Source organism: Salvelinus alpinus, chromosome 3 (assembly GCF_045679555.1).
Source record: "Salvelinus alpinus chromosome 3, SLU_Salpinus.1, whole genome shotgun sequence".
In the NCBI taxonomy this organism is placed as follows: domain Eukaryota; kingdom Metazoa; phylum Chordata; class Actinopteri; order Salmoniformes; family Salmonidae; genus Salvelinus; species Salvelinus alpinus.
The window spans coordinates 45380235-45394029 of record NC_092088.1 but is presented as its reverse complement, the minus strand read 5'-3'; the positions used below and the strand labels follow the sequence as shown (position 1 = coordinate 45394029).

At 41.7% G+C, this 13795-nt stretch overlaps 1 protein-coding gene across 3 annotated transcripts in view; it reads right to left on the bottom strand.

Moving 5' to 3' along the window:
* Window positions 1-246: 246 nt before the first annotated feature.
* The window catches only part of LOC139570811 (uncharacterized), a 39966-nt gene continuing 26417 nt past the window's right edge, over window positions 247-13795 (bottom strand). For 2 of the 3 annotated variants that reach the window (XM_071393006.1, XM_071393008.1), the window contains exons 3-8: window positions 11442-11603; window positions 6922-7063; window positions 4707-4840; window positions 4418-4539; window positions 2696-2801; window positions 247-2493 (exon numbers count right to left, since the gene is read on the bottom strand). In XM_071393006.1, the coding sequence (XP_071249107.1) occupies window positions 2705-2801; window positions 4418-4539; window positions 4707-4840; window positions 6922-7063; window positions 11442-11603 (657 nt within the window). In that variant the 3' untranslated portion in view covers window positions 247-2493; window positions 2696-2704. The remainder of the gene's footprint in view (window positions 2494-2695; window positions 2802-4417; window positions 4540-4706; window positions 4841-6921; window positions 7064-11441; window positions 11604-13795) is intronic. The other variant, XM_071393007.1, reaches the window with a different exon arrangement.

Genomic DNA, 13795 nt, shown 5'->3' with positions numbered 1-13795 from the left:
GATATCGAGTGTCCCTGTGTAGAATTTCCAAGAAAACCGCATAGTAGGTTTTACTGTAGAATGAATCATAAAGAGAGGGGAATCTCTAAGGGCACACTGTTGAGTGTATCTTTCCACTTATTTGGAAACTCTAGTTTCTAGTGAATGAGTGATCTTTACATCTTTCTTTCCATGAGAAACATGATTTGCTTTATATCCTGCAGTACACGGTGAGTGGTATAAAATTACTAAAAGCACAGCATTTCATGTCATTGGAAATGTCAACTTTATTTTGAAAAATAACTTTGAATAATGATACATTATGCATATTGAGATATTCCATCCATGTACAACTTACTGTAACTCTACAATATACAGATATCACAATCTTTTGTCTTTAGATCCCAGTCCTGACAAAACATGTAGGCCTATCATGCATATTGACAGCATTTACTGCCTCTCAAGTTGCAACAGATGTATTTTCTACTTGATTAGAGTATTTAGAAGTACATGAATTGCGTATGATACAGCTACAGCTGTGCTACATGTACAGTACTACAGAGTACATTATTATTTTAATAGGAGTACATGTTGACCATGATGAATAACTCATTGGTGTTGTACTATACTGTTGTTCACATTTCTGAAGTACATACTGCATAACTAACTGTTTTGTTCGTTCTGTAGGATTTGTGTTTTCTAAAATTTGATGACCTCCATTCCTGTTGTAAACAATGCTGGACAGTTTTGAGCAGTTGGAATTGACTTCTGCTGTATTTCAATTAGATGTCAAGGCTTTGAAGCCATTTTAAATCATCCTTTTCAAAGTTTCTGTGTTGAACTTTCCTTCTGTAGTTACCCAGTGAGATTTCCAAGGTACCATGGCACTTGCCTGTCTGTTATCAAAGGAAGCTCATAGTGATGTAACTAAGGTTGCAAAATTCCAGTAGCTTTCCCAAAATTCCCAATTTTTCAAGGAAGCCTGATTGGAAGATTCATGGAATTACGAGGGAAAAGCAGAAAATACGGGAATATTCCAACCAGGATTTCTGGAAACCCAGGAAATGTAACCATGGTGTAGAAAAGCTTCATCACCATTAGCTTGTCAAACCAGACTTGCATGTCACAATAAAAAAAAATATATCTTGAAGATGAACATGTGCAGCCTCTGATAAAATACATGTTGCAGTGATATGAAATTATTGTTTTTTTCTTTACTGTTTTTTTTTTTTACATAAATGTTTGAGAGGAACATTTAAAAAACCTTGGGGCAATGCATCACAAACGTTTTCTAGCGTCCTCAAAGTGTTTTTTATCATAAGGGATTTGGATCCCCTATCTCCAAAAGGTATACATTTCCATCATATAAACATAGGAATTTACAGAGGCATACCTCCCCTCCTGTACATACACAATGACTGTACACAATTAACTTTTGTTATATACAGCACATTCACACAACATCACCACGATCTATTATCCCTGTATAGTGCATGCACACACAGCCTCGTAGGCCTACACTCAAAACAAAACAAGAGAATTCATACAAAATATGTTGAATAGTTAAGTACAATCCTGAAATATGTATGATATGTGTATGTTTCACATTTGTTCAAGGGGGCATGATAACCAAAGCGATAGTTCACCCAAACACAAAATTACATATTGGTTTCCTTACCCTGTCATGGGACCGATATTAGTATTTTTCAAGCATCATGTTCAAATAATCTATGTGACTTTGTTGAGTTTGACAAGCAACTTTAGATACTTTCGAATTATTTTTACATTTACATTTTAGTCATTTAGCAGACGCTCTTATCTAGAATTTAAATAATGTATTGATTTGGGCATGATGCGCAAATAATATCGGTCCCATGACTTGAATGGGATTTGTGCCACAAATGCTAAAATGCTAGCATGTTGAAACAGTGGCAGGGAAAGTAAACCAAAGGATGTATTGCTGTCATAGCTTGTCCATAGACTGCTTACAGTGTAAGGAAACCAATGTCATTTTGTAATTTGGGTGAACTATCCCTTTAATTTCACCCCAGAATATTGTCTAGGCTATTTCTTAGTTGGAACAACCATATCAAATAGTTATTGTTTTCTCCAACACATAGTACTGAAATGTCAATAACATAACATATATTTAGAGAAAGCTTTACAATATGAATTGAATAGAAAACAATTATAGTACAAGATTAAATCATTTGTATCGTATTCATGTACATTGTGGAGTACATGCATGTCTATTCTCATATAAATACCAATGTTCCCTTATCTGAAACAATAAAATCCCTTAGTTTAGATTTGTATCTCAAGAGAGATGTCTATGACCATCCCTCTTTTTGTTTTCTTTTCACTCCTCACTCAAAGTTTTGTCATCCATCACAAGTGTTATTTCTCACATCCCCTCCTTTCACACTACCCTCTCAGTCCAGTCAAGAATCTGTGCAACTTCACCTTATCCTCTTCCGGACATTCTCTTCCCACTTCAGGCCATCTGTTTCATATCTGAGTAGAAAACAAAGACGTTCAGTGTGGGCAGTGTTACAAAAGTGTTGCCTCTTCACCTCTATGGATATCTTTATTATACATGTACGTTGAGAATAGATCGTACGATAGCTGCTAAATCAGTTGTGCTTGTACATGCACAGCACGCTTCCAACATGTTTCACTACGCATTAGTAATATTTTGCGTCAGAACTTTGTGTACCAACAATGGTTATCGGGGCCACTGGAAGTCCAGTTTGTTCTGATGGCCCAAGGCGATCATGGAGTTCCTGTTTCTTCCTGGTAGGTCCACTGGTCCCAGGTCAGGGCTGTAGGGAAATGGGTCATTGTTATTGGTGTGCTCCAATGCTATTACAATGAGCAATGCATTAGTTTGCACAATGCTTGAGACCAGGATGGTTTTTCCACATGCATTTCTTTCCAAGAGAGGGTCTCCCTTTTGATAAATTCTGCATATCTCTATATATCATTGGACCACTCTGAAATACATGTGGAATTCTCCAACTCCCCCCTGCATACCTCAAACCTGACACTGCAACCCCTCCGCTATTTGTCTGGGTCCGTGCCAAGCTCCCTCCCTCTGAGGAGTGCCCATCCAAGTTGTGGAATACATTGAAGGGCACAACAAATAGCTGTTTTTTCCTCAAGCTCTTCAACTCCCACCAGATTCTTATGTTCTACAACCCTCAAACAAAATAATACCACAATTCATCCACTGACACACCCATCTCGCATTAACAAAATAAAATAAAATCTTGAAGTGCCAAGAACCTGTCATAGTTTGGTATTCGCCTAAAGTCGCTAAGGGTGTCAATACTTTCTAACCCAAAACATCCACGGCTTTTTTGTCTACTCCAAATATGTTGGCGTAGATTCCTGCTTGCAAAAAAAGCTGATATACTGTTAGAAGGGGCCAATTGTGTTTTGTTTAACAAATGAGGGAGATTAGTTTGTTTTCAGTGGTTTTGAGCTTTGGCCATTTAAACCCAGCGGTGCTAGTCACCAATTACCACCAGTGGAGAGAGCCAGTGAACTTGGGAAGTATAATTTTACAAGCTTGTGCTCCGATAAAAACACTTAAGCTTATCATTTTTGCCTCAGTCATATTGAAATAAACGGTGAGTAGTCGCTCCCTGACACTGAGTGCATCTGCTTTGTGTACAAGTCTGTTTTTTTGCTTCATTGTGACATTTTACGGACGCTATTTAAGATAGATACCAGTGGTTGTGGGCTAAGTTCTCCATGGCGTATACTGAATGTTGTAAAATAAAATATTAAAGCCGTGGTTATTACTCAAAAGATAATTTGTCAAGGCACATATTCTGATTAGTGGTACGTTTATTCTCACAATCAATTTGATTTTGATGTGTTTAGCTTGGCTGATAACTTGTCACAGGGGAAAGTTAAATCGCTACTTACAAGTGATGTGTTAGAACTGCATTTTAAATAGTAATATAAAAGTAATTTTATTTAAGTAATTATCTCTAAATGGTAAGATGATATGAGTCGGTCGGGCATTTTCAGTATTTTCAGTGTCAATATTCTTTCTAGGAAGCAGTTGAATCATTCTGCAAACACAACCCATGACCTACTGCCAATGACAGTCTTAACTCCTCTTTCTGCTAAGACTAAATTATCTAGAAGTAATAGGCACCCACAAAATATGAAACTAAAGCGAGCTGTGAGTAATGACAACTTAACCTCTCCTTCCTTGCTCAAGATTTTCAAACATCCTTGAAGGAGCAACAAGCTCCAACTGTTATTTTTTTATTTTATGAAGTTAACGGTAATCCTAGTGTTAGTTGCGTGTTTGTTTACAGATAATGTAGTAAGAGATACAGTATTTCGAGTAGACTGAGTGTTTCCTTCGAGAGAGAGCGAGAGAGAGAGAGAGCGGGGGTGGGTGGGTGGGGAGTGTCCTCACCGGTAAAGCTGTGGACAGGATCTCTTGAGGGAGGTGGATGTTTGTCCCAGTCTGCTCTGGTTCCTCAGCTTGGTCTTCTTCACCAGATCCTTCACTCTGCCCCACGTGTAGTTCTCACTCAGCTACACAATCAAACACACATCTCCCATCATTAATGGGTAACATCGTTTACCCACTGTTTGGTCGGGTAACATCGTGTTGCGCTGATGTAGATATTTGCACCGTAAACAGGGGTTGAGGGTATTGTGCAGAGCCAGTGAGTCAGAGGAGGGATGTAAGAGTGACTCACCCGTCTGTGTGGGGCAGAGAGACCCTCTGTACTGTCAGAGAGATAGGAGCGCGTATCTCCCTCTGTGTAGCTCATCCGATACAGGCCCTTCTTCCAAAGGGGCACCAGGGGCTGGCATCCACCCTGGTCACTCTCTATAGAGAGAGAGAGAATAAATGAATCAGAAGATCTGTTTATACCTGGTTCTAGCATGCATCCTTTGTTCTGATCTTGTCCACATTCTGATTGTGCCCACATTTTCAGACCGGTGTAGACTGGAGATGATTAAAATACGCATTGTGATCTGATTGTGATTTTTCTGACCACCTACGAAGGTAGTCAGGCACGCATTGTGTCTGGATACCTTACAAGTGTAGACGGATCTGGACATTGAAACTGATTAATTCATCATTATCCCACCTTCTTAAATCATTGACAGGTGGCACCATTTGACTTATGACATCAATATGGGTCTTAAAATAAATAAATACATTTTTTTTTAAAGAATAGCTGATCACAATGCAAACACAGTGAGACACATTTTAATACCATGTGTAGACATATTTCTGAAAATGTGGGCACAATCAGAATGTGGAAAAGATCAGGACAAAGGACGCATGTTAGCTCCAGGTATAAATGAGGCTAGAGTCACAAGGGTTGGAACCACTCGCTGCTCATAGTGGGGGGAAACTGTTATGACACATGGTGATGGGAATCAGCAGTCCCAGAGGAACCCCTTCTTTCAACCTGCCGCCACTGCCCACTCAACCTCCCCACCTCCTCAATCTGTTATTGCAGTACAGAGAGGACCGTTCGCCATCCTCCTACTCCCCAGCTCCAATTTCCTGAATCCTGCCTATCGGAAAAGCAAGAAATTCCTGAATCCTTGGGACTCTATATGTTCCCTCCATTTAACTACCTCATCAGTATGTTTTTTAATCGTTAGATCTTTATCAATCCAAACGCACAGATATTTGTAGGCTGGAACCCACTCGATGAGAGAGCCGTCCAATGAGGGAATATGTAGCCCCTCCGAGATTTTTTTTGTGAATTAAAGAACAACATATGTTTAGTTTTGTCCGCATTAAGTACACGTTTTAAATCAACGAGGGCTTTCTGTAATGCAAAAAAATCTGATTGCAGCTCTAACATAGCTCAGTCAACAGTCAGTGCAATGGCATACATAACCGTATTGTCTGGATAGTGATGAATACTACAGGATTGAGTACATAGACCAATATTATTTATATAAATAGTGAAGAGAACAGGTCCCAATACAGACCCTTGCGGTACACCTTTCGTAATATAGTGGCAACTAGACTTGACACCATGAGAAAGCACACATTGTGTCCTGTCGCAGGGTTCGTTAACTCTTGAGGTCCCGCTTGTCTCCATAAAGTTTGGTAAACCTGCCTTTAGTTTTAACGCACCACAGTTATGGAATATCTTACAAAACAAATTACACCTGGATTCCCTGGTGCCGATAAGGAAGTTTAAAACTCTGTTGTTAAATGAGTTTACTGAAGTGTGCAATTGTTTCAATGGACTATTATAACTTGTTGTAATAACCTGATGATAATGTATTTTTAGCTATCTTGTGTCTTATCTTTTGTTGTTGTGTTGATGGAATTTCTGTCCTCAGGGCACCATTACAAATGAGACACTGGTCTCAATTGGTCTTCCCTGAATAAATAAAAGTCAATAATAATAGTCAGAACCACCACACTGTCACCAGCCCACCTGAGGGAACGTGAGCCACTCCGAAAACAGGAGAGTACAAACATTTGGGGAAATAATTATATTTCTGGGGGACTATTGTCGCTCGGAATGTTATATGAGATGATGAAAAGGTGAACATTGGGCGAAAACACACCTGGGGTCGTCGCCCGGTCACATTTTGAAAACCCCTAATGCTTATTAAATAAACCCAGAAAATCCATTTCAGGAAAACTTTGGGCAAACATTACTATAAATCGGTCTTGTGATTGTTTGTGACTGAATGATTACTGCAGGAGCAGGTTATGAAGTGCTAATCTACCTGCCAGTGAAATAATACACTGTGGTTGTCCGAGGGAAACGAAAGGATTGGGCTGGAAACATCTGATGAAATTACAGTCAAACTGGGACAAAAATACCTTCGGAGAATGTATGGGAATATCCATTGGAATTTTGAGTGAGGAGAGACGACTGGATGTAGATTATGGCTTGTTATCATGTTATTAAGTAGTTAACTGACCTCCCCTGGCAGTGAGTCCTGTGTGGTGTGTGACCTCAGGGATGGTGGAGAGGTCAGAGAGGGTGCCACTCATGGAATGTCTTTTCTGCTCCTGGAAGGCCATGCCGGCCGTTCCACAGCTACAGTGCTGCAGGAAGAAGTCCTGGGGGACAGACAGGAAGAGAAGGTACAGGCCTGTGAGTAGGAGGCATATGAAATCTATTTTACAATATCCGAATCTAGTTTTGTTGTTTTTCTCGCTCGTTGGTCAAGAATGGCCCTCCAATACTGCATACTTGGCTCAGGAGAGTGAAAATGTGTTATGGCAATCACACTCTTGTATTTCTTGGCCTTATATGCTACCACATTTTTTACAAGAGTCTTTGGGATATCTGAGTTTATTTTTATTGTTTTAAACCTACTTTAACTTAATAACTTACTTTAATTGTTGTTTTCATACATAGTGTGTATTTACTATTTCTTTTCCAGATTGAGTTGGGTTTGTGCTAACCTAACCTCAAAGATAAACTTCTGAACTCGACATTAACTTGTCCAAAGTAGACCTTACAACCTATGTGCTATGCCGATACATGTATGGCGATTCAAAGAACAATGAGCGAGACTTTCCGAGTCATTGTGTGAAGTTGGAATTTGTCAGGAAAATGTTCACATCCGTTTATCCCAGCTGAGGAAACTCTCGATGTCACATCCACGCTAACGTAAAAAAATCCCAATATAACTCAAACAACGCAGACACCCAGCAGTAGCATAAACGGAATAAGATGAAAGCCTGGAGACAAGTGTTGTTTTTTCCTGCTTCATTGTTAACATTTAAACGTGCAGTGTCACTTCTACAGTAGGGGGATTTTTCATCACGTGAAGGTTACACACTCGCCACTTGCACAACTTCAGAACCCAGGACCGATACCCAGGGGGCTCATTGGGTGAAGTCACTTCCTAATCTTGTGCAAAATAATTTCCTTCGCCGCACTGAAGTTACCTCTACCCTGGACACAAGGTGCAAACTCTACACTAGAATAACATAATCTCTGGGCAGTGCTCTCTCCCAGAATTTCTTGTTCGAACTCTGAATAGCCTGTTACAAAACCACTGGACGTTTAAACATAGAAAGGGGTAAATAACATGATGAATGACCACTGAAGTCACACTCCACGGCTTTGTTTTTGTTTCACGGAACTTTGACCATAGTCTGACATCCCCACTGGAACCATGACCACACTCTCCACTTGGTGAAGACACCGCCTCATACTGAGAAGGGGCTTGGCTCAGGTTCCTGGCCCAGGTTCCATGAGCGATAACAGTGTGGTCTTTACACTCTCCAAGGACCTACCCCATCTGTGTGTGCTTAGCCCTTAGAAGGAGGCAGCCCACATTTGGGGATTCAGAGGGCCGGCCACACCAGGCCTTTGACCTCGGGCCTCTGAGAAGAGGATTAAACTGTTGCCTCTGTGCACTCGGGAAAAGGGAAGGTCCAGAACACGTCGGCCCTGGAATGTTCTCTTCCATCCAATCCCGTTCCTCAATAACCCAGAGACAGGCTGCAGATGGCTCCATTGTCTGAGGTAGTACTGCTTTGAGGATAGGGAAAAGGGGAAGCTTGAGTCCGTAAGAGTGAGCTCATGTTCATTGCTCACATTAGAAACTTGATTACAAGTCTTCTTCCACTCTAGTATTGACTCTAGCATCCCAAAGCACGCTGGTCCTGGTAGAGAACAGATTAAGCTAGAAAAGAGGGCTCTGTGTAGGTGGTAACTGGCCATTGTCTCATTGATCTCTGTGTTTATAATGAGCCCAGCGGTGACCCTGGTGTTGATTTGAAAGGTGGGGTAGATGTGTGTAGGCACAGGGAACCATGGGTGTCATTCATGGAGCTTAGATGTGCCCCAGCTGACTTGCTCCTCCTTTTGATGTGTCATCTATGGGGTTCAGCTTGTGGCGTAACCATAGAAACACTCACAGCAGGGGAAAAGACCAACCGCTTGGGAGGCCAGCCGGTATGGTCCTAAAAATCTTCTTTCAAGTCAGGGTTTGGCCCAGAGAGAATAACAACACCAAGTTATCTGGACAAATATCATTATCAAGGTGAGATCATGTCAGATTTTCATGACCTCAAAGAATTGTAAGTTCTGCTAAGATTGTTAAGAAATACCTTTTGTAAGAGAGGATGCGGTTGTCTTTGAATGAGCACTTTTTGGGATCTCTCTCTCTTACTGTCCCCCTTTCTCCCTCTCTCACTCTCTCTCTCTTTCTCCCTCTTTCTTTTTTTTTTCTCTCTCTCTCTGTCTTTGAAGACTTTGTAGTGTATGCTCCTGCTGGGCTCACCCTTTGCTTCAGTGGACAGCTTTTCCGGCCCCCAGGCCCAAACTGACAGGGATAGTTTGGAACAAGCTCTCTGAAATCCACTGAACAGAGCCGCTCCGGTATTGTGCCAAAGTCTCAAAAGGAAAGGGAGGCATCCACACAATGCCAAAGTACTTTTCTTTAGAAGCATAGGCAACTGTCACAAGAGAGGGGGCAAAGTTGAATACAATGCAATAGGGTTGGGAGAAATCTTGTGCCAATGTTGTTGTTTTTCATATTCAAGGTCACGTTTTCTTCTTGTGTTGAGCTGAAAACAAAAACATAACATTGAGGTAGCTTTGGGACTCTGTGAACTCTACGAGCCTCATTTTCTTTTCAAGTGTGTTTAAATGCCATCCATGTGTCCATGTTATTACCATACGGATTTTCTAAAAATGACAACAATGCCACAACTTTTAAAAAGCCATAAATTATGAAAGAATGTCTCTCTGGCGTTGGTAAGATAACATTCAGAGCGAACGCATTCATCCTGTTTGGGAACGGAAAGTGAGAGCGAGGAGAGCTGGCCTGGGAATTTTATAGGTTACACATTGTTAACTGAGCAGAATTGTAGCTATTTTATGAGAGTTTACTGGAATACTACTCTAAATGGTGCTTACTACAGAAAAACAAGAAGCGTAATTTGCCCTATTTTACTGCTGACATTGTGCTTGCATTTGTACATTTTCATAGACAAAGGTTTAACAAACAAATGTGGCTATCTAATTTTGGATAGCTGTGAGAGAGTGATGTTACAGATGCAGTACATGGTTAGCAAACATGGACATTATTTCAGATATAAACAGATTATTCTTATTTTTTTACACCAATTCTGGTAAACCGTCTCGTTTGTACGATGTTGTTTGGGTTCAGATGTAGATTTTTCAGGTTATCTTCATGAATGATGCATCGTTGGCCCAGCCACAGACTCTAACTTCTCTGCTCTCTCTAAACAGGTGACCGGAAAGCCCCTGATGTTTGTTATTAATAAACATAAATATGTTATAGCACGGTAAAGGGGTTGTTATAGCATGGCAAAGGGGCCCCTTTGCCATGCTATAACAACCCCTTTACCGTGCTATAACAACCCCTTTACCGTGCTATAACAACTCCTTTACCGTGCTATAACAACCCCTTTACCGTGCTATAACAACCCCTTTACCGTGCTATAACAACCCCTTTACCGTGCTATAACAACCCCTTTACCGTGCTATAACAACCCCTTTACCGTGCTATAACAACCCCTTTACCGTGCTATAAGGACCACTTTACCAGGCTATAACAACCCCTTTACCGTGCTATAAGGACCACTTTACCAGGCTATAACAACCCCTTTACCGTGCTATAAGGACCACTTTACCAGGCTATAACAACCCCTTTACCGTGCTATAAGGACCACTTTACCAGGCTATAACAACCCCTTTACCGTGCTATAAGGACCACTTTACCAGGCTATAACAACCCCTTTACCGTGCTATAAGGACCACTTTACCAGGCTATAACAACCCCTTTACCGTGCTATAAGGACCACTTTACCAGGCTATAACAACCCCTTTACCGTGCTATAAGGACCACTACCGTGTACCCAGCTGTTCTATTTATTAAATACACTTTCCTCCGGCATGACTTACAGCTCCTACTGCCGTTCTGAAACCGCTGGATTAGCACTGGGACCTAATGGTGAGTAATCACTCACTTCAAGGCATGGCTATCTCTGCACCACCTGGACAGCAGTCAGCTGCAAATCAAAGATCAATGGTCTTAGGTCTGCCTTGCACGACCTACAGCTACGTTTACAATGTCTTTACAACATTTTTAGGAGCTTTGTATCTCTGACAAATTAGGTAGTAACTGAGATAAATCATAATACCCTAACATTAGAACATTCACACTGTTAAGGCCCCTTTGTTTGCTATAACTCATTGAGAGAGATGGTTTGATCATAAGCAAGCTTTGTCTCAGTACTTACTGTCTTCGCCCTCCCTGATCTGACAAGACTGGATATGTCATGCAAAAGCTATGTGACGGAAGCCTATCTTTGATAAGACGCACAAGTCCAAACCAGATGTTTTAACCTGGGATTCTTCCCAGGGTGCTTACCAGTGACCAGCAGACACACTCACTGTGTGAGTATGCTGATAAGGATGATAGCGCATAGTATGTGTCTGTATGTGACTCACCTCTTTGGTCTTGGTCATCCTTCCATCCTTCTGCAGCCCACAGATTTGCTTCTGCAGCCTGAGGTTGTGTTCCTGGAGCTGACCAATCTTCTCAATGAGCTGGCAGATGTGCTCCAGGTAGCCCAGACCGGAGCCCAGGGGGTTGGAGCTGGCCTGATGGACCTGAGGAAACAGAGAGACAATTTGGTTGGTGAGTTTAGTGAGGTCATTAGGGCTCTGTAGGGCTACCATAGAGCGCAAAATCTGGAACAAAAAGGAAACTTGGCTGCTGAGAACTAGTGGTCAAAGGTATTTGGTCAAATGATTCCAGAGGTTTATATCACCCTGTCATTCCTGAAAACCAGATTAAAGAAAGGGCTACTGATTTACTGATCCCCAATCCACAAAATGTTCCTGTGTGATAAAAATATCTTTATGTCCTCTGAAATTCTTAGGTCCAGATATAACATCGCCTTAAAGGTGCCCCATGTGATCGGTGGATTTAACAAGGTGATGTTTGATGAATGATGTAACCTGCCAGGCAGGTTATCCATCCACTCTGATATTCAACATATTTTTATTTTATTCCATTTTTATCATAGTCATGTTTTTATGGGATATTTTATGACTTACAAAAAAACACTGTTACATGTGAACCATATAGACTGAGTCTGTTTTACTACGCCGAATCATTGTACAAACTCGTAAATACATTCCCCCGCTGCCGCGTGGGCCACTTGTCTTCACCTAGCTTCGTGTCATCGTTGACCGGGAGGAGACGAGTCAGAAAGTCTGAAAGGGATTATGTGTGACTCATATGAATGTATCTTAGGGTCTAGCCTCATCGTGACGGTATTGCATAATCTATCGACATACCATACTGGCAGTGCATACGTTTCTAATCGTTTGATGGATGGTAATGGCGGGTGGTTGTTTTATTCCCATGGTAGTTATGAAGATGTTCAATTTAAACATCAAATCGCCCATGAGGCCAATGGCTGGAGATGGGTAAGTGAAAGGTCTGTGATAACAATGTGAGGCATAGTGCCTTTGGTAGGAGTGGAACAGAGTCATTGCCTTTGGTGTGGGAACACAAAGTCAGGTGTGTGCCATTTATTTGTTTGTTTGTTTTATGGTGTGACCGTTACCCCAAGAGGCGCAGATGCTCACGTTTTCAGAAATATGAAAAGGACATTTTGAGCAAATATTTATACAATCGTCCACCATTCCACAGTGTCCAAACAAAAGCAGGAAGTACGCTCAGGTCGAAGCCTTTCTCCACCCAGAAGGCTTTTCCGTGCCACTTCTGTGAAACTCCAGTAAGGGATCTGTCCACTAATGGAAACGCAGGCCAAACAATGGGTCAAAAAGTCATAACAGTCAGGAGAACTGACATCACTCGTTTCTTCCGACGGAGAAATGAACCGTCTACCCATTACACACGGTCTTGACTTACTACTCATTTCCCAGACAGTGGTTTTGAAGCATTACATTTTGTCAATGGCTCTTGGAGACGTCCAGTACTGTCCTAGCTCTCCCCTTATCTCCCCAGATATGCAGGTGTCTGGCCAGGGCCTCAGCGATGATATGTCGGGTGGACAGTGAATTGGTGCCTGTTCCTCTAACCTGTAGCGTGTAGCCTGGCCATCCCAGCTCTGTTTTACAGGGGTTCAATTAAGATAAGGAGGAGATTCCTCCTCACACACAGTAAGTCATGGGCAGAGGATATGAGACAGGCCGTCATTAGCAGTCTTCCTGGCAGAGGCGGTGATGGAAGCAGGTTGGGACTGATCTTATCACCCCTCCATGGCCCTCCTGGTCCCCCGTGGGTCATGGAAGGGGACTAGAGGGAAAAAGAGAGGGGAAGATATGCCCCCACTCCCTTCCTCAGAACTTCCTCTGGCCCCTTATGTTGTGAGGGGGTAACAATGTTTCAAACTTGGGAATCGCTGACGTGTGGAGGAAATGCCAGGCTTTGGCCTAGTTAGTGAATTACTTTTCACTTGGCTCTTTCCTTTAAAGTTGTGAGAGTGTGAAATAGAGAGAAAGGAGAGGTGCATGTGTTAAAATGGCATTTATGGGCAGGTCCATTTTCCAAAGCAAATACACAAGACCATCCATTGCCTTGACAATGAGAAACATATATAAAAAACCAGCAACTGTGGATTATTTTTCAATTTTTTCATATCATACAGTATCTTAACGATTTTATTAATTTAGCAGACATTTATCCCAAGCGACAGCATACATGGGAATCGAACCCACAACCCCGGCGTCGCAAGTGCCATGCCCTACCAAGTGAGCCAGATGCAACATAGAAAATATGAGCATGATATGCCAACATATCAAAGCTGTGGAAAACTGAGACTCTCCTC